Genomic DNA, 27,295 nt, shown 5'->3' with positions numbered 1-27,295 from the left:
GCAGAAATCATCAGTGAACCAAAAATGAAAAAAAAAAAAACCTCAAGGTTCAATTTTATTAACAGTGCAAAAATAGCTTACCATGGGTAGAATTTGCACAGCTATATCTTTTAAAATATTTAGTGTCACATATCAGAAGTTCCATGTTTGTCATTCCCCAAAACAACATTGTTAAACCAACAAGTATTTTGACAATGGCAATAAGACAAATTGAAAAAAATCTCAAATGATCAATTAACATCAAATTAAAAATGAGCTAGAGGACTGGTTTAATGGTCTTCATCCCACTGACTTCAACAGGCTTTAGACCAGATCTGTGGAGACTCCAGCACTTCCCCAAGTTGCCAAATCAAATCCATACCAGTTCCCTTCAGAAGTGTGGTCAGTGATTTATGTCAAGTGAGACAATTGTCTTAGTTCAATTTCCAGTAAGCAGAGCAAGTGCACATATAACAACTGGTTGGCACACTTATCCATTATCCCTGCTGATGAATGAATAGCCATTTCAAGTCAGGGTCAAATTACATTACTGGGATGTACTGGAGATGTTTATGCCATTCATCCTGTACGTACGCTGCATACAAACGGAGGATTCAGTCCCTATGATTGTCAATTCAGAAGCTGCCACAAGAATTAAAAACACCATTTTCAAAAATATTATACCTTGACTGGTTGTTTCAAAGAACTGTAATTATTGTTCTCATGACTTCTGACCCTTCAGCTATGAGACCAGAAGATATTATAGGATTTTTTTCAGTGTCATCACCTCCTTGTGATACCCTTTGGGAGACATTTTCTCCTACTATATTGTCATAACATTAGCATCTTGATAAATTAAATGACTGAACAGAAAAGCTTTAAATTTTTAACTAGCAACAAACAACTTAAAATGATATGGTTTTATTACTAACATGAGATGCACATAACATCAGAAAAACAATAATGGTTAGAAAAATACATACACTTTCTTTTTGCAGAAATACATCTTGTAGGTAAAACCTTAAAGCTTAATATCAACATAATTATTTAATATGAAACATCACAGCTTCTCTCCAAACAGAAATAAACACTCAAGGATGTATCTGTTTTTGTTTCACTCAAGAAGAATTACAGAAATTTATAATAATTTAGGGCCAGAGGTTCAAATGTTTGCAAGAACTTTAAATTTTACTCACATGAGTAGTCCCATTGAAACCAATGTCAGGAGTCACTTGCGTAAATGGTAAAAGCAGCAGGACCTTAGATCGTAATGGCTTTAGTTTGGTTAACTGAGACCTGGTTTATGTTACAAACTTTTGCCAGCCTAGCTGTGTCAGTGAGGGTGTGTTAAGATGTCATATTTGAATACATAGCTATTTAGCAGAACTAATACGGGCACAATTACAGTGGCAGAATTAAGCATTTGCTGGTATAGCTTCTTTCAGCTACGAGGAGTGGGAAGAGGGACAAGCAGGCACTGGACTGGAATAAGTTACACTAGCAAAAGCAATTTTGACAGTACCGCTGTATAAGCTGGATCCAAAGCTGAAGCATGTGGAGCATGCCTTCCAAGTGCAGGCCTGGCGTAATTTACAAAAACAACAAACTACCAACAACTCAAAAAAGCTTATATTGGCTTAATGTTTTAACATCTACATATTTCGCTTCTCCAGAATTTTCATTTTAGCCAAGAAAGCACCTATGGATTCAAGTATATCTTTCTTCTTCTAGAGACCAAACACCTATCCTTAAGCAGTTTAAAGCCCAGTGAATCAGCTGTTCCCTTGTAAGTGCTGATTACTGTGTGCTGTTGCAGATTTGACAGTTAAAAAAAACCTGAGATTCTTATTTATATAGTTCCTGCCCAAAGAAATGCAAATATGATATGCAAGGCAGTAATTTCCAATTTTTGTAAGGCACTTTACTTCAAGTTATTTTCATCATAATCACAGTTCATACAGGTACTACAGAAGTCACTTCTGACCCACTTACAAGCAACAAAAAGCCAAACTTTTTGTTGATGTCTTTGTTTTAAACTGCAGCTGCACTTATCAGATAAAAGGTGAAAAGTGGGGAAAAAAAACAAACGGAGTAAAAAAAAAAAAAAAAAGTTGACATACAACTTTACAATCAGTTTCCACAATAAGAAAATAGGCCTCTCTAGACAAGCTTGAGTTATAAGGAAGAAGAACTGATTTTAAAAGGATGTGTGTATTTAAAGTCTATCAGAAAGATGTTTTATGAAAATGCGTAATTTTTTAATTCTATTACGGCTCTACCTTCAAAACATCATATCTAGACCTTTCATTTTATATAAAAAGGTAACATTTAGGTTACCCATCTCACTTATGGTTCATCTTGCATAATATTTTTGTTTGACTTAAATAATTTTTAAAAACAGTTCTCTCTACTCTGAGTAATTTACCAATGAGGCAAAAGAAGAAATACAAAATTCAAATTAGGATTTCACATCACCAAATAATTCTAAAATTATAAGAAAATCCTAAAGACTAGTATACCATCTACATCATGCATTTGCAGAACAATTCTAGGCTGATTTGTTTTTAACTGCTCCAAACAGCTAGTGTTTTCTGTTTAATAGGATTTCTTCATTAGTGTTTCTTGAGTTTTAGTTCTTAAGATCATTTTCATTTTGATTAATCTAGAATTTCAGGTTCGTCAATTAAGACCTACACAGAGAGCCTCATTTTTATTAACTGCTAAGCTGATCTCACACAATTACCTGAAAGCTTCAAGACTTTAAACAAAAAGGTCTGCTTTTTTTGGAGATTAGTTTCCAGATAAGATGAACAGCTGAAGGAGGCATTAGAACAAAATTCTGTACAAATAAGTAAGTCACTCTAAAAAATATAATGTAAAATGTAAAGATTATTTTCCCAAGCCATTGCTATGCTTTGTTTAGAAGGCGGTTTCTTTGCTGTTTTAATAGCATGACCACACAGTTCACTTTTGTGGCAGGAGATAGGAAACTGCACAACTCACAGATTGTACTGTAATTTAATGACAATAGGACTGATGCATCAAGCTTTTAACAAAAGCTACAAACACCATTTTTTCCCCAGGGCATATAAAGATCAAAAATAACCTGGGACACTTTTTATGGTGCGCTGTCACCAGAGAAAAGTTCACCATTTTTGTTTTTAAACAAGTGCATGGCAATTCAGGCATTACCTTTACATATAAACAAAATAATAACCATACAGAGTAGGACAAATTCTGTATTATGTATTGACTCACTAACCTTAAACAGTTTAATTCAGCATTCCAATACCCAGTTCACAATGTTACACCTATAAACCTGAACTAACTATACATAATGCCACATGAAGACATATTGTGGACTTCTCTTAGTAAAGTGAAAATTGTTATTGACATTTTCTTAGTCCTGCATACTTCATGACTTCTTGACCTTCCTTCCAGCCCTGAACTTCTATGAAGTCCAAACACTAGATTTTCAACATTAATAAGTTATAACAGTACTATACCCGAGTTCATTTCTGTAACTCACTGTTGCTGAAAGCCTCATCCTAGTAAGATTACTGGAAGAGATATTATCCTATCTATAAACGTTCAGGAGAAATTAGAGGAAACACAGCTTGACTGCAATGTGCCTGAAACACACCACTGACCCAGAATAAGTTTATTTAAATAAAGCCCTCTAAGTACAAGGCTTGGTTGTACTGTCCTCTGGGCAGCATGCAAGCAACATGAAACGTACACAATACAAACCACCCAGCAACGTCAGACGTAAGTGGAGTGGAGAATACTGCTAACTTCCAGAAAGCACAGCGAGCATGAAGACCAGAAGCACTAGTTTGGAGCGTGCGTGTAGACATAAAGTTACTCCTTCTTTCTAAAGGAATGTAGAAAAGTGTTTCTCACCCCTCATTTCTGCGGAAAACCAGAGTCTTCTTTAACAGATGCTTAAAATATAGATGGTGGGTTTGTTATAGATTGTGGGGGAGAAAAATCAGCGGTGTGGAAGGGAAAGCCTAAAATTGCCATTGAAGTACAAAACGGACATGCCCGTCCCAGCGCTTTTCTGGGGCTCCGGGAGGTATGTAAGGACCTGGCGTCGCTGGGACGTGGTCAGCCCTCGGGCTTTAGTTTTCACTGGCGAGAGAAGAGGCTTCGGTGCCTTTAAAGGGGACCATCGCCTGCTTTTTAGGCGACTCAAACCGCTCTGGCTGCACAGCCGCCCGCACAGGCGGCACCACGTTTTGGAGTCCAGCGTGAGGCGCCAGCTCTGAGGAGTGGAGAAGGGAGGCCGGGGGGAGCGACTGACGCGGCCGGGGTGCAGGCGGGGGTTGCCCCTCAGTGGGGCCGGGTCGGGAGGCAGCTCTCGGGCCTGCCTGGGGGGGAGCAAAAGTTCTCTCCTCCGCAGCGCTTAGTTCCGCTCGCTGGCCCGGCCCGGCGCTGCCCCCTGCCTGGCCCACACAGCGCGACTGCCGGGCGCCCACCCAGCCCCATCCACGCGCGCCAGCTAATTCCGGTGGCTGGAGCCTCGGAGACGCCCCACGCCACGCCACGCACCCCCGCATTGCAACACCGCGCCCCGTGCGGGTCCCGCTGGCAGCACCTCCGCGCCGGCGGGCTAAGGGGACCGCGCTGGGCTCCCCGCCACCGCCACCCCGCCCGGCGGCGCCGCTCACCTGTGAAGAGCTCCGCGGCGGCTGCCAGGCAAAGTCCGGCCAAAGTCAGCAGGCAAGTCCCAACTTTCCCCATGGCTCCCCGGCTGCGCGCCGCGCACAGCCGCCGGGCCGGGCTGCAGCCGGGCGGGGTGCGGCGGGCAGGGAGGGGGCGCTGCTTTGCTGCTGGGGCCGCGGGGGTGAAGAGCCGCTTTCGAACCCCTCCGCTGCCTTCGCCTGGGAGTCCCGTCCGCGCGTCCTCCCGCCGGCCGCTCAGAGCCGCTCTGCTCTGCTCTGCTCTGCTCTCGCCGCCCTGTTGCGCAGCCCCGGCTCGCAGCTCTCCGCTCGCCGCCCTGTCTGCCTCGCGGGGCCCCCGGCAGGCGGGCTAAAGACGGCGCTCAAGTCACGCCCAGCCGCCGGCACCGCCGCTGCCGGGCCCCGCTAGAGGGCGAGTGCAGCCCGGGCTGCTGCGGCGGCGGCGGGCGAGGGGCTTGCGCGCGGGGGGTCCCGCTGCCCTTAAGCCTCCTCGACCGCTCTACGCCGCGTCCCGGGTGGGTGGAGGCGTCCCCCACCCCCAGCTCCCCGGCTGCCGCTCGCTGCGCCCTCCTTGGGAAAGTGCCGGAGTTTCGCTGCTCCGGGCGCCCAGCCCAGCCAGAGGCGGCTCAACCATACAGCGGAGCACGGCCCGAGTCCTCCCCGCGTCCCACCCAGAGTTAGCTGCACTCAGCAGCGCAGTTTCCTGGAAGACCTGGCTCTTTGACAGCTCCCTCGCGTGCACTGGCCGGAGTTATTCTGGGGCACCCAAGGGTGCGGGCAGAAGAAAAACAACCCCGCAGCGTGTTTTTAACCGGAGAGCCCGGCAGTGGGAAGAACTGGGGCTTGGCCACTTCTTTCTTTAAGGGAAAAAGCTGTAACTGGGGCTTCCCAGACTCCCCAGTTCAGTGCTGCAAAGAGTCCTTAACCCAAAAGAGGTCAGTCCCGGGAGGCTGTCTTTTCGCCAAGCAAAGCGAGCCGCCAGAAGCAGAGAGTCTGACCCGGGAAAGTTCATTACTTAATAGTCTGTCAGGTGCTATGGGACTGGTTGGCTTGTTTATCAAGAAGAAATCAAAACGTCTTACATGTGTTTCCATGCACTGAGAATTAGGTTGTAAACAAAGGTCTTCATGAAGGCTGATAGTAACACTTAGACCTCCCCTCCCCACCAATCCTGCAATCAGTTCTGCAGCTCCTTTACTTTAGTGGGTGTTTGTAATATTTAAATTACCACCACACCTAGGGGCTGTAGTCATAGAACAGCGCTGCGAGAGCTCTTGTACAGGCAACACAAAAAGCCCTTTCCTAGCGTTAGGAGCTTAGTTTCCTTCATTTCTGTGCGGATAGTAATGAGGGTAGGATTAAGCATGTGCTTGTTTAAGTGTTTGAAAATGGAGGTACTGTGGAGGTTTAAATAAAACTGAAATTTACTGGACCTGTCTACTTCTTACATATCTCTCAGCTTTGTTATTTTGTTTATAGTCAGTTTCATTTTCCCTGATGTATTAATTCGGTTTCAAGTATTGCAGAATTGTTGGTTTTAAAAGAAATGTTTTTAACTAGGTTTTTTTTTATTGCAGAAACATGCTTAGCTCTAGTGTTTAGAAAAAAAATATTATACACAAAATGTAAATGCTGTGCCAAATGTAAATTCACACAAATTCTTTAATGGTCCACATTTAAGTATAAAAAGTTGCATAATGCCACCAAGGTTTATTCAGCAAACATTTACTTACACAAGTCACTTACATGCATGTTACTGGATTTGGCCCTGGTTGCAGATGAAGCCATAATTCTATCCTTTTGTGTACTGCAGATGACAATGTTCATGTAAAATATTGAATATATTATATAGTTTTGCTGCCTTGCATTTTTTCCATTTAGTTATACAGAAACAAATTTCACTGACATAATTAATGGCCCAGTATATCTTTATTGACAAAGTTCTAGTCAGAAACATTCTGTAAGTAGCATTTAAAATTTTAGTGGAATAGGCAGTTAGCTGAAAAACTATTATCAGGCAGCAGAATAACATAAATGCTATGTCTAGATTACAGGGATTTGTCAACAGAAGTTTTTGTTGGAAAACAAAACTTCTGTCAACAAATCACAGCCAAACTGCAAAGTGGATCACAAGAATGATCCACTCTGTCAATAGAGAGCAACGGGACTGGCTGGCTGCTCTATTGGTAAAACAGCTAACCGGAAGGAAGCACAGCAGACAGGGCTTCCTGGTGTCCCAGAAACCCTGTCTGTCAACAGAAGGATCCCTGGAACATCCAGACTGGCTTTTTATTGACAAATTTCTGTTGAAAGTAGCATTATTCCTCATGTGGAGCAGGGTACAGCTGTCCACAAAAGTGCACTCTGTCAACTTACTGTTGACAGAATGCCTTGGGAATCTTGATAGTTCTTGCGCTAAGACAGAACTAAGTATTATTTAGACCACACCTGACAGTTGTTTGTGTAACACACACCTTCTGGATGTGGTGTACTGTCCCATAAAGTGGCACTGAGACCATGTACAGAAAGAATAAAGAGTCTGCTATACAGCTTTAGCTAATAACCAGATGGGTTTTAGTTCATGTGGCAGAGGCTTGCACCAGAGATCCCAGGTTTGATGTCACCCACAGACAACCGGGGTCTGACAACATTGCATTTGTCTAACCTGTTCTTAAAAACCTCTAGTGACTGAGCTTCTACAGCTACCTTTACACTTTGGAAGTTTATCTTAATGTCTAACTGAGATCTCCATGGTTGCACTTTAAGCCTGTTAAAACTTGTCCTGCCCTCAGTGGCTAGAAAAAAAATTTATCACCCTCTTGGAACACTTTTACACACTTGAAAATTGTTATCCTGTCCCCATCAGCCTTCACTTCTTCAGACTAAACACATTCATTATTTCAGTTTTTCATGTTTTGTAGGCCTGAGATAATTTTTTTTGCTCTCCTCTGGACTTTCTCCAGTTTATTCATATCTTTCCTGAAATATGGTGCCCAGAATTGGACACAATACATAAGCTGAGGCCTGAGAAGAATGGAAGAATTACACCTCATATCTTTTGTGAAGCTTTGTGGCATAGGGGTGACCATTTATGATTTTATTAATGCTAATATGATTAAACTGCAATAAATCATGCTAGCTGTGCTGTGTGTCAAAGAAAGTGTTACGATTTGCCAAGAATACTAATCTAGTTTATATGTTTGTATCACATTTATGCTGCTAAGTTATACATCTGTATAATATATCTATATTTCAAATTTTGTGCTGTGTTTGTGGGTGACACCCCACAGACTGATTGGCATCAGCACTGCCTAGCCTGTGCAATGGCCCTTGAAGGGTCATCAGCAGTACAATGAACCCATTGAAAAGAGTCAAGGGACGCATGCAAGACATGAGGGGGCATGTCTATCAACAGAACTCTAGGCCTTTTCCCTGCCCTGTGCCGTGTTTGGGACAAAGCAAGTACAGACCACGTGGCAAAGATTATAAAAATGAAGCTCTATCTTTTCCAGTTTGTCCTCTGCCATACTTCTTACCTCTGGAGTAACTTTTTTTTAAAAAAAAACAAAGCTCTGAACAGAGGACTGAATGAGCTTTGGATGTGTTCCAAATGAATTTGATTGCTTTACCATTTAACAGTTCTTGTTCTTTCCTTTTTCTTTACAATAAACACTTACAAATAAATAATATAATTAATACATTTTTATAGTAAACCGGAGGTTTCAAACACAATTTACCTTACAGCCAGTGCCAGTCCCCAAATCCTCCCAGCGTGTCAGCAGGCATCTCTATCTGGCAGGGCTCCATGCAGGGAGGGGTGTCTCCACTTGTCCCCACCACCACACACACACATTTCCTAGCCCTGTCTGTTGACCTATGTGCTTACCCTCCCATACATCCCCTGGCCCTGCCTGCTGCCCCCCAAGCAATTTAACGCCCCTCCCCCTTCTCAGCATCCCCAGTGTCATCACCAGCTCTGCACCACTGCCTCCACATCCCTGTGGCTCGCAGAGGTGTGTTCAGAGCTATCTCATCCATAGGATAGCTCAGCATGGCTGACCCGGGCCCTGCACTTTGGGGAGGCTCCATGGTGGTCACCCCAACAATCCTATGAATGGAGTGGTCCCCCATACTCAGGTTGTCAGGCAAGGCTCTGGGTGGGCTGGGTCTGGCAGTAGGGGGTCAGCTTTCTGCCACCCCCCACGCTTCCTCCCCACACAGCACCCATTGTGGCAGTGGGAGCTGTGGGAAAACAGATCTACACAGTAGCCTGGTCTGCTCCGTTGTCATCTCTCAAGCCAGCCTGTGCTGGGGCTGAGGTGCTCTGCTTCTTTCTACTGCCGTGAAGCAGAGTGACCAGGCTACACAGTGGGGGCTACTGCATTGCTCCAGTTCCCGGCAGCTCTCACCAGTACAATAAGTATGGCAGAACCCAACCCCGGCTGCTACTCCACACCAAGCCCTGCCCCCACTAATCGCTGAGGCCATGTCCCTCGGGGGGGCGGGGTGTGAGGGAAGGAGCATGCTGGGGGAAGAGGGTGGGGTATGGATGGGAAGAGATAGGGCAGAGCCAGAGCACAGCCTGGGCTTGAGGGGAAGGTACAGACACCCTCTAGGGCTGCAAGGGACTCCCATGCCAGGTGCTTGTGCACAGGCCAGATTGTGGAATTGCTCAGGCCTCGGATGGCCCCTGTGCCATGAGTCTGAGATCCCTGTTTGAAACACTAAAGGACTGGCCAGCATCATGTAATTTGGGTAACATCCACACTGATATTGACCTGGTAATGCGGCTGACCCTTTGAGGTCAGAAGAAGAATTGGTATATGTAAACAAGAGTTTTTTTAAAACACTTCTCAAGTAGTGCGTCTGTGTGCTGATTGGGAGACACAGAACAGGAATGCAGCAAAAGGGGCTGTGTGGTTTCTTTTTTCAGATTCTCAATAACCATCGTGGGGATCAGAAGCACTGTTTGTAACCTGGTGGTGAGTTTAACTTAGGTGTTCACTACCATTCTTGGGAATATCTTCTCTCCCTTTTGCTGCTTTCCATGATCTCAGCATTTTTAGTGAGGGCTGCTCTGAGCACACTAGACTGTTTCTTGCTTGCAGTACTCTGCTAATACAATTCATAAATATGTTCATTTTTGGAAGGAAGAGGATTGCAATAATATTACAGTGCTGACTCAAATCAATTTTGTAATCCACTATAACCCCCAGATGTTTTTCTGCTGTGTTCCTTCCTAGGCAGTAATTTCCCATTGTGTATATTTGTGCTGCTAGCCTCTGGCAAAAGACCTCCCGGACGCCCCCGATTGCAGTACAAAGATGTTTGCAAGAGGGACCTCAGGGAAGTAGACATTGAGCCGGACAGCTGGGAGGAGCTGGCAGACGATCACAGCAGACGGAGGCAGGAACTACACAAGGGCCTTCAGAAGGGTGAGATGAGGATCAAACAGCTAGCAGAGGAGAAGCGAGCACACAGAAAGCACAGTAAGGACCTGCCAGACACCCATTACACGTGCAACAGATGCAGCAAGGACTGTCTCTCTCGTGTGGGCCTTCACAGTCACAGTTGACGCTGCAAATGATGATCCCAAATGAAACTACGAAGGGAGCGATCCATAGTCTACGTAGACTGAAGGATGCCTACTATATTTGTGCTACTGATTAGTCCTTCATTAGTGTAATACTTTACATTTGTCTTTATTGAATTTCATCCAGATTATCTCAGACCATTTCTCATATGTTTCCAGGTAATTTTTACAGTTATGGACTTCAGTGCTGGGACCAGTACAGTTCAACATATTCATAAATGATCTGAAAAAGAAGTCAACAGTGAGGTGACAATGTACAGGCAAGAAAAAGTGCTCAAGATAAGTACAAAAGAGACTTCAAAGTGTTACAAAGGGATTTCACAAAACTGGGTGACTGGCAGATGAAATTCAATGTTGTTAAATTCAAAGGAATAGACATTGGAAAACATAATCCCAATTTCACTTACACAGTGATGGGAGTGAATTAGCTGCTAACACTCAAGAGATTATGGCATCGTTGTGGATAGTCCTCTGATCCATTCAATGTGCAATGGCAGTCAAAAAAGCTCAGAGTAATGCATCGTCAGTGCAGAGTGCTCCGGCACCATCGGTAACATCAGAAAGCTCCTGACGTCGGGACCAGGGGTCAGCACCTAGCGCTGCAAGGCAACACAGTCTTCTGTGCCTTGCAAGAAAAAGAGACATGAACAGGGCCGGTCCCCCAAAAGTGTCAAGTGCCAAGAACCCTCCAAGGCATCTGCCAGCTCTCACCATGAGTTGGGTCACAAAATATGGGCATCGACGCTGGCGCGAGGCAGGAGCCTGTGCTCTCCAAGGCTGCCCTCAACACAAGAGGCATTCAGTGCGGCACAGGGTCTGTTACAGATCACGGTGCAGGGACCAATGCTGCGCCAGGAGTTCTCATTGCCACCGGAGGGACCATCCCAGACTCAGGCACCACCACAGACCACCTGGCAGAAGTCATCCTTTATGGCACTGTCACAGTTCCTGGCACTGGACCAGTCTCCACAAGGCAGACCTGCATTGACTCCATTCAGTGCACCTTATCACATGGCACAAGGGAGACAGGAGCCTGCACAAGCCATGGGCCCCATGGCACTGCGCTGGTCATCAGCATCCAAGCTGGCGTCAGAGTCCGCCTCTTATTACTCCAGCTCAGTCACGAACGGGAGCACAAGATCGTTGCACCACAGCGGATGTCAACAGCAGATCTCAGCACCAGAGTCGTCACCCTGCAGATGAAGGTTGGCAGGCATCCTTTCAATCCACACCCCAGTGGCCCTTTTGGACCCCATGGGCAGTCTATGAAATGCAAGGGCAGGCTGTGGGACTCCCTACTAGGGCGCCCGGCACTCCCCAGGTGCCTAGGGTGGCACTGTTGGCATAGTTGGGGGCACCACCGCTGGAACAATCACAAGGGCTAATCATGCCTGAGGTCCCTTCAGTGAGCTCAGCACCAGTGTCAGCACTGTCACAGGTGGCACCAACTCAACTATGGGCTCCGCTCTCGCAGGCATCGGGACCCGCAGCACCTTCAGTAAATGGCACCGGTGGGCCCAGTGCCATCCCAGGTGCTGAAGTACCCTAGCACTCCCACAACACAGCCCACACTGTTATGGGATGCTCCACCATGGGTGCCAAGCATGGCACTGCAGACCACGGTGCCAGGGACTCAAACAGGGGAACTTGAGCCCCCTGTGCCAGTGGCCATGGAAGGTGCAGGGGTGTCATCATTGTCCTCTCCAGACAAGGCCTTGGCCGGACCCTCAGCATTCCCAGTGATGGAAAATGTCAGGGCATACCATCAATTACTACGCAGGGTAGCCCAGGGCCTGGGTGTACGGGCAGAGGAAGTCAGGTATGAAATGGACCTGGTGACAGATATACACTCAGCATCTGGGCCCACCAGGGTAGCACTGCCCATTATTAAATCTATTGCCAATACGGCAAAGATGATGTGGCACACCCTGACCTCTGCCCTACCCACTGCCAGAAAGAACGAGCGCTTGTACACTCATCCCTCGCTATACGAGCACAGTTGGTTCCTAACTTTTTGCTCATAGGTGAAAACTCGTAACAGGGATACTACATTCCTATAAAAATACGTGTAAAAGGCTCTGATTAGTTCCAAGTGCTCGGAGTGGCAGCAGGTGATGCTGCTTTTGAAAGGTAAGTGAACCTGGGGTTGGGAGGGGGTTAAAGGCTGGGAGCAGTTTGGGACCATGAGAGGGAGGGAGGGAGGGTTGAAACCTGTAGGTGCCTCAGGTGGTGGCTTGTTCCTCCTGGCTGCAGCAGAGGTACCTGGGGTGGTGCGGGGAGCTGGGGGGGTGGGTTGGAATGGGATGGGGTAGGTGTTGGGAGCTGGCTGGGGGGGTTGCGCAGGGAGCTGTGGGCTGGGGGAATGTTGAGACCGGGCACCCCAGCACAGACAATACCACAGCAATGTACTATATAAACAAGTAAGGGGGCGCACACTTCTCTCCCCTGTGTTACGAGGCCCTCAAGCTCTGGGAATTTTGCATTCAACATCAAATTCTCCTGAAAGCATATTACTTTCCAGGGGTCCATAACGCCCTGGTGGACCATCTCAGCAGGTCTGTCGTGGACCACAAGTGGTCATTACACCCGGAACTTCTGTATTTAATTTTCCAGAAGTGGGGACATTGCTAAATAGACTTATTTCCCTCCCATCTCAACATGAAGTGTCAGACATTCTGCTCGTACCAGAATTGGAGCCTGGACTCCTGGGCAGATGTGTTCCACATTCACTGGTCAGGCTTTCTGCTTTACGCCTTCCCTCCAGTGCCACTCATCCACTGGACCCTACTCAAAATTCGGTCAGACAGGGCATCGATCATCCTAGTGGCTCCAGCGTGGACTCGACAACACTGGTACTCAACCCTCTTGGAGCTGTCTATCTGCGACCCAATCGCCCCCCATTATGCGCAGACCTGTTGACGCAGGAGGAGGGGAAACTGTAGCACCCCAACCTTCAAGCGCTACATCTCACAGTGTGGAAGCTCCATGGCTGAAAGCAGGGGAGCTCTCGTGCTCGGGACCAGTGAAAGACATGCTGTTGAACATCAGGAAGTCCTCCATACGGGCAATATATGTCGCCAAATGGAAAAGATTTTCTCTCTGGGCAACTCAAAAGGGGTTATCCCTGGGGCAGACTCCGATACTGGTTGTTCTGGACTACTTGTTTGTCTTGAGTCAGGAAGGGTTATTACTATCCTCTATCAAGGTGTACGTAGCTGCTGCCTGGGCTGGGCCTGTCATCAGTCTTTTCAGACCCCGTAGTAAAGCGGTGTGTGAAGGGCATGGAAAGGGTCAGGCCGCAGGTGTGTCCCCCTCTGCCAGTGTGGGACCTCCATCTGGTATTGTCGAGACTCATGGGGGCACCTTTTGGACCCCTCGCTTTCTGTTCCCTCCTGTTTCTTAGTTACAAAACAGCATTCTTGGTGGCAATTACTTCAGCCAGGAGGGCGTCAGAACTAAGGGCCTAATGGTGGACCATGCTACCCGGTGTTCCACAAGGACACGGTCAGGTTGAGGCCCCACCTGGCATCTCTGCCAAAGGTGGTCTCCCCCTTTCATGTTAACCAGGACATTTCCCTACCGGTCTTTCACCAGAAGCCTCATGTCTCCCCTAGGGAGCAGAGTCTGTGTACTTTGGATGTTCGGGGTACACTGGCCTTCTATATGGACAAGACCAAACCTTTTAGGAAGTCCCAACAGCTGTTTGTGGCAGTGGCAGACAGGATGAAGGGCCTCCCTGTCTCCTCCCAGTGGATCTCCTCCTGCATAGTGGCCTGCATTAAGGAATGGTATAAGCTGGTGGGGGTCCCCCCTGGCCTGATCAGAGCTTACTCTGACAGAGCTCAAGCTTCCTCAGCAGCATATCTGGCCTGAGTCCCTGTCTAGAATATCTGCAGGGTGGGCACCTGGTCCTCCATACACACATTCATAGCCCATTATGTGGTGACACAACACGGTAGAGATAACACTGCAGTAGGCAGGGCTGTGCTACATTCCATACGGGACTCCGACCCCATCTCCTAGGCATTGGCTTGTACTCACCCAACTTGGAATGCACATGAGCAATCACTCGAAGAAGAAAAGACAGTTACCTGTTCTGTAACTGGTGTTCTTTGAGATGTGTTGCTCGTGTCCATTCCAAAACCCTTCCGCTTCCCCACTGTCGGAGTAGCCAGCAAGAAGGAACTGAGCAGGGGGTGGATTGGGCAGTGCATATATTGGGCGCCGTACAGGTTCCACTCCAGGGGGCCCTGCACCAACCCTATGGCTGCTGGCTAAGGCAAAAAGCTTCCAGCAACTGGGCATGTGCCAGCGCACTCCCAGCTTGGAATGGACCTGAGCAACACATCTTGAAGAACACCAGTTACGGAATAGGTAACTGTCCTTTTTCTGTTCCACGGACAGAAATGTTACATGCAAACATAAAATACTCTTTCATGGATGGTTATAATATAACACCACTTTACTTCTTACAGTTCACAGTAATATCACATGAGCACCTAAACTACACAGACAGATTAAGAACTGGATGCTTCTGAAGAGAGTGAGATACAATTCATCTCACCTTACACCAGGCAGTTTTCAATACAGCTTATATAAGAGTTTATGCCCAAAAACACAGGCGAAGTAGGTTCCTGGCTTTTGATTGTTGGAGGGGTCCACATGTGTATGTAGTGTGTGTGTGTAGAGTCAGAGAAGGCATCAAGGAAGTGCCAGACACAGCCATAGAAGCACCAGTAATGTGACCACAACAAAAAAAACAAGAGAGAAAGCTTTGGGTTAAGTGCTGGCTAGAACTGGGCTTGGAACAGTCAGCAAAGGCACTCTCTCCTGCTTTTTGAGTCCTAATGTGTTCCGGGAAACAGAACTTGTACAATTTTTGTAAGTAAACAAGATTGAATCAAAGAAATACCTGACTTGATCATCAGCTTGTACTCGTGATAGAGACAACCCGCAAAAACCTGAATTTTAGCCAGCTGCTTTGGACAACTCAAAAGGCAGATTGTGGCAGGGCCTCCAGCCCTGCGCCTCTTCAGAGGACTTCCCTGCTGTCCCTCAGGCCCCCATGGTCTAGTCTGTATCCAGTCAATCATGCCTCAGCAGCCTAGTCAGTGTACACAGGCCCAGTGGCCTAGTCAGTACTCACATTTCCTTGGGGTCACAGGGGTGGGGCTAGGGGAGCCCGGGTCCTCCCTCTCCACTGAGCTCCAGCCCAGGGCCCAGTGTGGTGGTGGGTGTGTCTCCCCAACCACCAGCTCAGTGGGGATCCCCACCACAACATGCTGAGCTCCTGGGTCACCTCCCAATTTCCTGCCTTTGGCTGCTTTCTACCCAGGCGGCAGCAGGGGCAGTGGTGATGGTGGTGGCGGCTGCTGCTGCTCCGCCCAGGTTCTAGCAGAAGCTCTTTCCCCTATGGTGGCCGGCCCCACCTGACTGGCCTCCCTGGCCTTTATACTGGAGCTACAGTTGGAGCATGTCCAGCAGGGCCATGGAGGAGGGGACTTTTCCAGCCAGCAAGACTGGTTCCCACCCCCCTGACGAGCCAGGGGCTGGTACACCTTGTCGCAGAGAGCTGTAAGACATTGTTTGGATGGTAAGGCATGCAAGGTTAGATTGAGGTGAATGAGAATGTTGACTTAATTGCTGATTTTCTAAATTTTATTTATGTTGGCAGGTAACGCAGGTGAGCAAATAAAATACAAGGGTTTTTCTTGTTTTGTTTTTAAATGTGGGAATCCACTATACATTAGAGGGAGCTTGTGCATTTGTTCATCCATCCATCTGTAAATCCATTTGTTCTAGAACTCTTCTAAATAGTAAGAGATAGGACCACCCAATCTGGTGTGCAGCTTCCTCTTATCCTAAGTTAAAGCCAGGTCAGGATTTGGTTGTGTCAGGACAATGGGATTGCGTGCAATGTGATTGCTTGTTGTCAAACAGAAAGGGGGGTGGGGGTGGTAACAGGGACAGTTAAAACCATGAGTGACCACAGGGGGGAAACAAGCATGAGGGGAGGACTGTTAGACCCCCAGATTGACTGGGGGGCAGTGAGTGCTCCAGCCCCAGGGCGCAGCTGCCTACAGGGCTATGCAGCCCCTGTCTCCCTGAGCCAGCCCCAGGGTGAACCAGCAGGCAGCCTGCACAGCTCCTGCTGCCCTTAGCTGGCCCCAGGGAGCAGCTGCAGGTGCCCTGCACAGCCCCAGCCACCCCATCTATAATAGTGTGATGCTGGGGGTGGCTGGCCCCAGGGAAAAGCCAAGTTACCCCTACACCTCTTCCCTGAGCCCCCACATGTTTCCCAGTCCCCTCCTCTGCCTCCTGTACTCCCCACCCCCTGCCCTGAGCCCCTCCTCACCCTCCTAACCCTGACTTCCCACATCCCCAACCTCCTACCCCAACCCCCTGCTCTGACTCCTGCACTCCCACCCCTGCAGCTTCTTGCCTTGAAAGACCCAAGCAACAATGAGTAAGTATTCTTCAGGTTGAACCTCTTTAGTCCAACACACCCGGGACCTGACCAGTACTGAGTAAGAGAACTTGCCAAACTATGGAAGGTCAGTGTTGCCTAGCAGCATTACCAGCACTTCCGCTGCTTAGTGGGCTCTTAGAAGACATTTGGGGTAAATTACAGCTAAAAAACCACACAGAACACTTTGAGCCAGAACTGGTGGCTGGAAACAAACTCTACAGGACCAAGGGAAACTTGGCCACACTAAGTGGCCATCTGGCAAACTAAAATCATGCCAGACAGTGGATGTTGAGAGTGCTGGATTAGAGAGGTTCAAATTGTAGTATATCTATATTCCATATGTAATGATGAACTTGCACAACCATGTATTAAATAAAACTCATCACAGTATCCCACAATTTATTATGTGTCCTTGACTAGCTGATCTGTCTCTGCCCATTAATTTTTCTTTTTCTTGTCTATTTCCAACATTACAGACCTCAGAGCACTTCAAATAGCTGCCTTAAAAAAATCAGACTTCCAGAAAAAAGACTTCCTTTCTTCCCCCTACTCAGACAACATTTTCCCACAGTCCAAGAATGAATATTATTGATTCTGGAATAGAAACAGGTTTAAGGTCCAGTTTCTCAGAAGAGTGGAGGAATAGAAACAGGTGCCTGATACTAATAGAAAGGGGAGATTTCCAGGTTTCTAGTGGATGACATACACTTATACTGTAAATATTTATCTTGAATGTATATCTCCATTTATCTACACCCAATAAGTGCAGTGCCATTGGCACAAGAACAAATGAGCGTGTCTCAAATTCCATAAGCTGTCAAGGCCATCCCACATGATCCAAAGTATGAAGTTACCCTCCCTATAAAGATATGAAGTAGGAACTCTCTTTTGCTCATGTTACAATGCAAATAGAAAACTGTCAGTTCTTATTCAGATATTGGAGGAAGGCACAAACATTACTTTGATCATCCCCTAGTGCTGAGCAGACAGGCATAGGTCTGTGTTTGTGCACTGTGGAACTGAGTTCCTGCCTCCTTCCTAGTCAGCTCCAAAGTGAGCCAGGCCTGGCACTGGTTCCTATTGCTATTCCTTTCAGGCCTGGGACTGGTAAAGTAGGGTGGGGCTAGCAGAGCCCAGAGCCCTTCTTTAACCCTTTGGATACTGGGCTCTCCTTTCTCCACTCCCTCACAGATGTTTAATGAGGCACCTCTCTGGTGCCTTTTGTGTGCAGCCTGTATTTGTGTCAATTCTTCTCCAACTTGTCATGTTGTGGTCTTATCAGAGACTGACAGTGCGTCCTGTTCTGAACCATTTGCTCAGCTTCTTTGGTATTGATGCCATCACACTGGAAACTATCTTCAGATTATCTTTGAAGTACTTAAATGGACAACCCTTCTTTCTTTTGCCCTGACTCAACTCACCATACATGCTGTGTTTTGGGGGATGGTAGTCTTTAATTCTGATGAAATGGCCTGTCTGCCTAACTTATGCTTTCAATAACATTTCCTCAGTGCTGGTTGTATTTGCTCCATCAAGGACCTTAATGCTGGTCACTATGTCTTGTCAATGAATGCTCATTATTGGTCAGAATGAGTGCATGTGAAGTTGCTCAAGCTGTTTAATGTGACATCTATAAAGACTCTGTGTCTCACATCCACACAGGAGAGATGTTAGAACCACTGCACTGTAGGTTTTCAGTTTGGTGGAGAGACGGCTGATGTGTTGATTAAGAATTTATGTGTGAAGTCAGTCAAAGGCCTGGCTGGCTTTACTGCTTTTAGAGATTTCCTTATCAAGGGAGCCATCACCTGAGATGGTACTCCCCACCTACTTGAGCTGATCTACATGTTTTTACCTGTGTGCCATGGATGAAGATGGCTGGCACTGAGGCATTGGAAAGTGGTGATCTTTGAAACAAGACCTCTATTTTCCCAAGACTGATGATGAGGCCAAAGAGCAGTAATTCTTCAGAAAATCTATCAACAATGACCTGAAGATCGTCTTATCTATGAAACATCGAGGCACAGACATATGCAAAAAGTGCCTCAATGCGAAGCCTCTCCAAGGGGTCTTGGAGATCAAAGAGGGAGCCATCAAGCTGGTAACAGAAGTATATCCCCTGATCCAAGACCCTTGTTGCATAGCTGAGAACACATGCAAAAAAAAAAACAGGTTGAAGAGCAAGTATGCAGCCTTGCTTCACACTACCTGAGATTTCCAGTGTGTCATAAATGTCACCACTGACAATTACATGCACCAGCATGTGGTCTTGGAACAGACAGATAATTTGCATCAATCTTTTTGGGCAGCCCAGTTTAATAGCCCATAAATGCTCTCTGTTGACCATAGTGAAAGCTTTGATTAAATCAATGAAAGCTGCATACAGGTCCATGTTCTGCTCTGGTTTTTTTTCTTTTTCCTGGACCTGCTTTACAACAAAGATCATGTCTATAGTGCTACCACCTGATCTAAACCCATACCATGCTTCTAGCAGATTCTTGTTAGATATGTTTGCAATGACTCTGTTCAGTAGAATGTGAGCTAGTGTTTTGCCTGCTATACAGAGGAGAGCAATTCCTCTATAGTTTCTGAAGTCATCTTTACTGCTTTTGTGTCTGCGGAATTTCTTCTTCCTTTCAAAGGCTATTCAAGGTGTCATGATAGCTTTTGGGCCAGCTCCTTTATACAATTCTACTGGGATATCATACTTTCCAGATGCTTTGACAGAGTTGTCTTTTATACCTTTCTCAAATAATGGAGGGTGATTGAGACCCTCTTAGATGGGTTTCTCTGGTAAAAGATCAATGACATGCCAATCAACTGGGGATAGTTTATTGAGTAGCCTACTGATGTGTCCAGCCCATCTCTGTATGATTCCCTCCTTGTCTCTGGGGAGGGTGGTCTCTTCTGCCAACTTCAAGGGAGCTGCACCAGATTTCATTGATACATAGACTGCTTTGAGAAAATCAAAGAACATCTTTGTGTTGTTTGTATCTGTGTAATGCTAGACATCTGCACCTTTCCTCTCCCACCACTCATCCTGCATTCCCCTTACTTCACACTGGGCTGTCTTGCTCTGTAGGTACTCAACCCTAACTTTCTTTGAGGTGGAAGTGAATTCATTCTGGCATTTAACAAATGCTTTCTGTTCATTAGATATGAATTTGGAGATGTCTTTGTTCTCATTGAACCAGTGCTGGTATACCCTTTTCTTTGGTTCAGTAGTGATTTTAGTTACGTCCATAATCACATTTCAACTGGTTCTGTTTTTCTGGTTGGTTGCCAGTGATTGGTGGGTATGAAAAAAGCTTGTCATTGAGTGACAGCTGAAACTGCACCTGATTGTTGGCATGCTTGAGCATAGCTGTGTTGAAGGCTGTTCTATTAAATTTGAGACGTTTACGCTGTGAGGGGACTATATGCAGAAACAACTCTTATCAGGCTGTAGCCTGTCCCAGCATTCTGCACCATGCATGGCTGGTGCATTCTGTAGGTGTATCCCTATTATTTACATTTATCATTTTGTCTAAAGATGGTATTAGTGATGAGCAGAGTATGTTTTGCACATTTGCTCAAGAGGAGTCCATTGGTTTTTCATCTCTCCCACCCCATGTTGTCTATCATACCTCTTCAGCCACTGCTGTCTTTAGCAACTCTAGTGCTAAAATCTCCCTGCAAGATGAGTTTGTCATATGCAGGGCTTGATCTGATAATGGAATCCAGGTCAGAGTAGAACTGCTCCTTGCTTTCCTCCATGCTCGTCAGTGTAGGCGTATAGGCACTGATGAGAGTGACATGATGCAGAGAACTGAGGGGAAATCAAAGTCTCATGAGTCAGGCCACCCAGCAGTTGTTTCGGGAGTGACATCCTTATGCCAAATCCAAGTCCAAGAATCCTATCTTCATCCTCTGCTTTTCCTTTCCAAAACAAAGTGTAATTGCCTCCTAGCTCACTGATGGAACCTTCTGCAGCCAGTCCAGTCTCACTCAGACCTGCAATATCAATAGTATAGTGGGCAAGTTTCCTGGAGACAAGAGCTGTTCTTTTCTGAAGTCTTTGTGCAGTGCCTTTATTCATAAGGGTGTAGATATTCCATGCTCCTAGGATGAGTCTTTTCTTCTTTATTGTTTTTTGACTAGTATAGGATGATCTGCCAGTCTTGGTAGTCTGGCCAGATATTGTGAGGCAGGCAATGTTTTGGGCACCTTTTCTAGCCCCTTCCCTTAAGAAGGGTGAGTAGTGCTGTCTCAAAAAGGGCTGCTCAGTTGCCTAGGATGCTGCTGAACTTCTCTGCTGTCCGAGGGGATGGAGCAGAATGATCACTAGTCCCAAAGCCAGCTATGTGCAGGATTATGGCTACAACTGCCAGTGGTCACCTCCACCTGTCGCTTTGCCGCACCACCATCACAGCAGGACTTGAATTAATAATGAGGAGATCTGATAAGCTATAAATGGGATGAGAATTGCAAGAAAACCTGTGCAGGAAATTTTTAAATGAGAAAGCTGTTGCACAGGGAAAGTCCTGTTCTCTTGGCTGTGGAAGCCAGATTCCAGGGGCACAAAGAATTGTTAGCTGCAGTGGCTGATCAGGACATCTTCCATGCCTTGTCATGCTCTCCATGCCCCACAGCATGTTACTGAACCATCTGCATAGCTGCAAAATCACAAAGTGATTTTCTCCAGCATGGCCGCTGACCAGTATTCATGTGCTGGAGAAGAGCAGTCTTCCTACCTTATCAAGGGTGAGAAACCCAACAGCTTTCCTCACATTATTTGGCCTGTTCATCATAATTGTTTCTTGGGGTGTGGCAACTGTCACATGCAAACAGTTACAGGTTGGGCCTCCCTGGTCCAATAACCTCAGGGTCTGAATGTTCAGAAACAAGGAACTTTGCCAGATCAGGATAGTCCCCTGCCACTAGCCCTCCAGCCCACTGCCCCTCGCAGTCACTGGCCCAGCTTCTGCTCCAAGCCAGCCTTCCACCTCTGCCCTAGACAAGCTGCTAACCCTTATTTGAATGCCAGATGCTGGCCCCAGCCAGCTCGCCTCTTGTTGGCCCCAGTGGGCTGCTCAGCACTAGCTCCAGCTCCAGCCTCAGCTGGTCTGCCAGAGGCTTGCCAGGCTGCTGGACTCTAGCCCTAGCTGTCTGAACACCAGCCCCAGCCTTCCAGACACCAGGCTTCTTGCCCCCTGGAACACAGAGCCAGCCCTGGCCAAGCTGATATATGCTGGGCTCCTGGACATACTGCCACCAGGTTCCTGGCCCTGGCCAGGCTCCCGATCACTGGCCTAGCTGCCTGCTCTAGTTCTCTTTGGTCCAGGAATATCTGTGGTCCACCCAGACCATGGATGTTGCCAGACCAGATAGTTCTGTTTTAGGGAGATGCAACCTGTACTTGGAGCCACAGGTGAGAAAGTGGCATAGGTGGGTACCAAAGCAGATAAACTATTCCCAAAGGAGCTCAATATGTTCCTCCAAAAGTGGGATTACCCTTTCCTAGTCCCCCATAAGGCCCAGGTGTTTAGTAGCATCTGGGTATACTGACATACCATGATGGAGAAAAGATCTAAATATTACAGATTGTAGTCCCCTGTGTTACCATGATGCAGTGATAAAAATACCAAACAAATCCCCAATTAAGATTAGAGGTAGGCAAACATTTTTGGCCAAATCTTTAGCCATTGAAAAATGCTGGTTCGGCCACACAGTGACATTTCACAAGTTAATGTCAGTTTTGCCTGAATATTTTGGTCTGCAAATATTTCTGAAAAAAAAAACAGAAATAGTTTTGATATGTTTGAAGATGAATGTTTTGATGTTTAAATATTTTCTTTAATTTTGTTAAAAGAAAACTTTTAAAGCATTAAAATGCTATACAATAAAGAAACGTTTCATGGTCAACAAAGCATCTGTCTGTCTATCTACCTGTCTATCTATCTATCTTGCCTTGGCGTGGGCAGTCAGAAATTTCAATAAACTATTCACCCAGCTTATTTGAAAGGAAATCCTAGTTATCCAAGAGGAATAGTACTCCAACTACCTACATCCAGGAATGCAGAAAGGATAAGTTTTATTTGTCAAGTATTTTGTAGATGAAGAGTGTTGAGTAAGTACTAACTATATCATTTTGAGTAAGCCAGCTAGCTCAATTATTAAATACAATCAAGTCTTTTTGTGGGGGGATTCTTAAAAATTTGGATCCTCAGGCCTTGTCTTTTTCTGTGTGTGGAAAGCTAGACTGTGCAGTTTTTGGAGTCCAGGGTCCCTCCTTACTCAGCTAGAAGAGTCACCGAAGAGTGATGCAAGCTGTTCCATCACCCACAAAGACTGATCATGTTTCCTGCTCATTACTACCAGGGCCAGCTGGCATTGGAATTGTTCCCAGGTCTCTCACTAGGCTGTGCAAAGCTCAAACCACTGCAAGATTTTCCAAATCTGATAAAATATTGTCAAGTATAACATGACTGGATGCCTTCTTGGTGCTGATGATGATTTGTGTGAGCAAAATTAAAGACATAATTGTGCCAAAGAGTCTTTTTCCTATTCGGTCCCTCTGGATTGTGTGTCAGCAGCATGAGATGTGGAAATGATGGGACCAAAGAGGGGCTTAATTGTTTGTTTTTAATGAAAAAACTAGGCCCTGAAAATGTTTTAGAAAAATCCTGCTTGTCATTTCTTTACTTACTCTTAAAATAGGTCTGGATTGTGAAGTGAACACTAGAAGAAAAATCCAAAAGGAAAGGGAGGAACAACCTTTAACTATTGACTCACCGGGAACCTATGAGTTCTTTGTTACCAATACCTAGTTTTCTGGAGAAAGAGAAGAGAAGAAGAGATGAAATATTCAGTGGAGATCAGCATCCTTCAGACTGAGGCCTAAGGTAGGACTCAGATGCAGCAGTGGGTAAGAGAGCAGCACACAACACTGCTGGCTTATGACTTATAGAGGAAATGCACCAGGGAACAGGAAGCCCTCTTCATCCTTTCATGGGTTGTCATGATAACACCTGAGAAAACATGGGTGAGGTTGAATGAAGGTGGGTAGCCAGCAACTGGTGGTTTCAAGACTAACTTAGTTAGAACACGAACTTGTGGTTGATCTCTTTCCAGTGTAGTCTCAATAAAACCCTTTACATGTTTCTGTGAATAAAGATGGAAGAAATGTACCTGCCATCAGCTCCTGTGTTAGGGTAGATGCATCTACTGACAACCAAATCTGTTCTGTACTTCTGATTGCCTACATTTAAAACAGGAGCTGTTGGCCCCTTTAGCTGTCCACAAAGGTTGAAACGGCTTTTGGCTTTTTACTTTTTATTTAAAAATACTTTATGGTGACATGGCTCAAGAGACCAATCTTGGTCTATTGTCCTTTTTATTGTCAAAAATATCACAGAGCCATAGTCTGATGTTCTGTCTGTCTGCCTAAGCAGAGGCACTGCTTCTCTTGTGCTTATAAAAATGCAAGCCCTAAGGTCATAACACTTGTCTGTTTATATGATCATGTCACTTCCTTCTTTTCATCCCCTTCTTGAGTCTCCATCTGCTACCTCAGCAAATCCAGTTTCTTTTCACCACAGCTCAACATTGTTCTTCCCTATATACTTAGTTGACCTTTGCTTGGCCTCATCCCCAATACTTCCTGTGCTTAACAGTGATTCTATTTCCATCTATCTCAAGCAGTAAGACTGAAAGGAACAGAAATTTGGGAAATAACACTGTCAGGTAAGCAAGCATCTTAGAGTTCCAAAGTAGAGTCTTTTTCCTGGAATGGGGTCACTTACATACCGGAACAGAGTGCTGTTACAGTGACTGTTTGAACCTCTCTAGTCCAGCACCTACAGGACAGGACCGGTGCCATACCAGAGAATTTGTGAACCACAGGAGGTCAATATTGTCTAGCAGCATTACCAACACTTCCCTGCTTACTGGGCTCTTAGAAGACATTAAGGGGTAAATTACAGCTAAATAACAGCTCAGAACACTGAAAGCCAGGACTGGTAGCTGGAAACAAACTTTATGGGACCATGGGAAACTTGGCCACACCATGATCAGTGGACATCCAGATAAATAAAATCATGCTGGACCACAGGTGTTGCCAGACCAGAGAGTACTGGATTAGAGAGTTTCAACTTGTATACCGCAATAGACAGAGGCCTATATTCCCAAGTAGACAAGCCCTATACAGGGGAATTCAGTTCAGCTTTCTAATGGCTGGACACATCCTATAATTAGAAACAACAAGAGATGTTGGAAGAAAACAGCCTGTCCAGATGTCTTTGTGTTCCTGTTACACAGTTATATTACCTCTGCAGTGGTTTCCATCACTTTCAGCCAGCGTTTCCTTTCACAGACAGGAGAAAAATGTTTCTGTGTCTGAAGTTCATTCAATTTAAGATGTATAACGGTGGTAGCTAGCTAAACAGCCACACTTAATATAATTTTTTAGCATTCAGCTAATGGACATGTCTATAGTTTGTCCATTTCTAAAGATTTTTTTTCTTTCAACTAGCATTGCATATTAGCATGTGTACCCTGACATAAGAATGTGGTTTTTTTCCAAAAGCACAGGCTGCGGGGGAATTAGAATTTTAGGAAATACAATTAGTAAAATACACAGTGACTCTCTCTCTCTCTCTCTCTCTCTCTCTCTCTCATGGAAATGGAATGAAAGCTAAGTCCATCTCTTCACGACTAACGCTTCTCTAGAGATGTTACATTCATGTTGTCAACACCGTTGTTGGAGATCTTTTTACAGATGGTTGGATGCAATCATTTCAGAGGGTGTAAGACTTGTAATTAAGGATAACTATTTTTGTTTTGTAAGAGTAACAGAGAGGTAGCCGTGTTAGTCTGTACTCCAACAAAAAAAAGCAACAGAAATGTAGTACTTTAAAGACTAACAAAATTATTTATTCGGTGATGAGCTTTCATGGGACAGACCCGCTTCTTCAGATCAATTTAATTTCCAGTACAGACTGACATTAATAAGTACAGAGGATCAAAAAAAAATTGCAATAAAAACTGACAAATGAAATAGGATTGAAGGAAGAGGGCGAGCGGTGGGGGGATGTTAATTGTCCTGTCTGAGATAATTATGAGCATCAAAGAAAGGGAAGCAGTCCATGTAATGCGTGATGTAATTGATGTCTCTGTTCATACCTCGTGTTAATGCATCGAATTTGAATATATACACTCATCCCACATTAAACAAATACTTTACTTACGAGTACTCACTTAAATGACGGACACATATACTTATCTTTGTTCACTGGAACTCTCCCCACTAATACGAACCTAACTCCCTCCTCATGGCTCCAGCCCGCCGCAGCCTGACCCCCCGCAGACCCCAACCTACTGCAGCCTGACTCCCACCCCTGGCCCCACACACCTAAACCACCGCAGCCTTAATCCTCCCACCCACCCCATGCACCCAAACCGCCTCAGCCTTAATACCCCCCACCGCCATCCCCGCATACCCTAAACTGCTGCAGCCTGACCCCCCACCACCCACCCCATGGACCTCCCCCAGCCCATGCACCAGCCCCCACAACCCAACCCTCCACCAAGTTTTAATCCTCCCTCTTGCTCACAGCCCCAGACTGTCCCCAGCTTTAGCAATCTGCATCCTACCATCAGTCTCAGCCTTGACTATTCCACATGAGAAATACATTTCCTGGATACCACTGTACAACCTATTCTGGATCAGGATGCTACACTCCAGAAGGTTCTAGGTGACAAGCCTGTCCTTTCCTATAGACAACCTCCTAACCTGAGAAAGATTCTCACCAGCAATCACAAGCAACACCACAGTAATACTAATTCTGGAACTTTTCCTTGCAATAAACCCTGCTGCCAACTTTGTCCACAGATGTATTCTGGGGATACCATCACTTGACCTAACCATGTTAGTTACAAGGTCAAAGGCACATTCTCGTGCACTTCCAGCAACCTTATATATGCCATTATGTGCCACCAATGCCCTGACACTATGTACATTGGACAGACTGGGCAAACCTTCACCAAAGAATAAATGGACACAGAGCAGATGTCAAGAAACTCAATATGCATAAGCTGGTCAGTGAACACTTCAATGGAGTGGACCATTCTGTTAAAGACCTGAGAATTTGTGTCCTGGAACCCAGAGGATTTAACAACAGATTACAATGAGAGATTTGTGAGTACATATTCAAATCTGGCACATTAACACATGATATGAAAAGAGACATCAACTACCTCATGCATTACAAGGACTACTTGCCTTCCTTTGATGCTCAGACAGGACAATTAATGTCCCCCCACCTCTCACTCACTTCCTTCAATCCTATTTGGTTTGTCAGTTTTTACTGAAAAAAAATTTTTTTGGTCCTTTGTACCTATAAATGTCAGTCTGTATTGGAAATGAAATTGATCTGAAGAAGTGGGTATGTCCCATGAAAGCTCATCATTTTGTCAGCCTTTAAAATGCCACATTTCTGCTGCTTTATTTTTGTTTTGTTTCTCTGTGTTACACTCAGGCCCACCAACAAGGCAGGCAAAAGGAGCAGTTGCATGGGGGCCAGGCGTTTC

General features: G+C 45.8%; 1 protein-coding gene and 1 long non-coding RNA gene across 11 annotated transcripts in view; one reads left to right on the top strand and one right to left on the bottom strand.

Annotated features, from left to right (window-relative positions):
- PTPRM (protein tyrosine phosphatase receptor type M) overlaps nt 1-5,377 on the bottom strand; it is a 743,228-nt gene extending 737,851 nt beyond the window's left edge. For 2 of the 9 annotated variants that reach the window (XM_074987431.1, XM_074987423.1), the window contains exon 1: nt 4,653-5,376. Coding sequence is in view for 8 of the 9 variants with exons in the window: in XM_074987423.1 (XP_074843524.1) it covers nt 4,653-4,725 (73 nt within the window). In the remaining variant the exon portion in view is untranslated. Of the gene's footprint in view, nt 1-4,652 lie in introns of all 9 variants that reach the window. The other 7 variants (XM_074987425.1, XM_074987427.1, XM_074987422.1 and 4 more) reach the window with 6 other exon arrangements.
- Nucleotides 4,463-27,295, top strand: part of LOC142009399 (uncharacterized) — an 80,975-nt gene continuing 58,142 nt past the window's right edge. For both annotated transcript variants that reach the window (XR_012644461.1, XR_012644460.1), the window contains exons 1-2: nt 4,463-4,704; nt 23,426-23,610. This is a non-coding gene — a long non-coding RNA (uncharacterized LOC142009399). The remainder of the gene's footprint in view (nt 4,705-23,425; nt 23,611-27,295) is intronic.

This window comes from Carettochelys insculpta, chromosome 2 (genome assembly GCF_033958435.1).
Source record: "Carettochelys insculpta isolate YL-2023 chromosome 2, ASM3395843v1, whole genome shotgun sequence".
NCBI lineage: Eukaryota > Metazoa > Chordata > Testudines > Carettochelyidae > Carettochelys > Carettochelys insculpta.
This window is presented reverse-complemented; position numbering and strand designations above follow the sequence as displayed.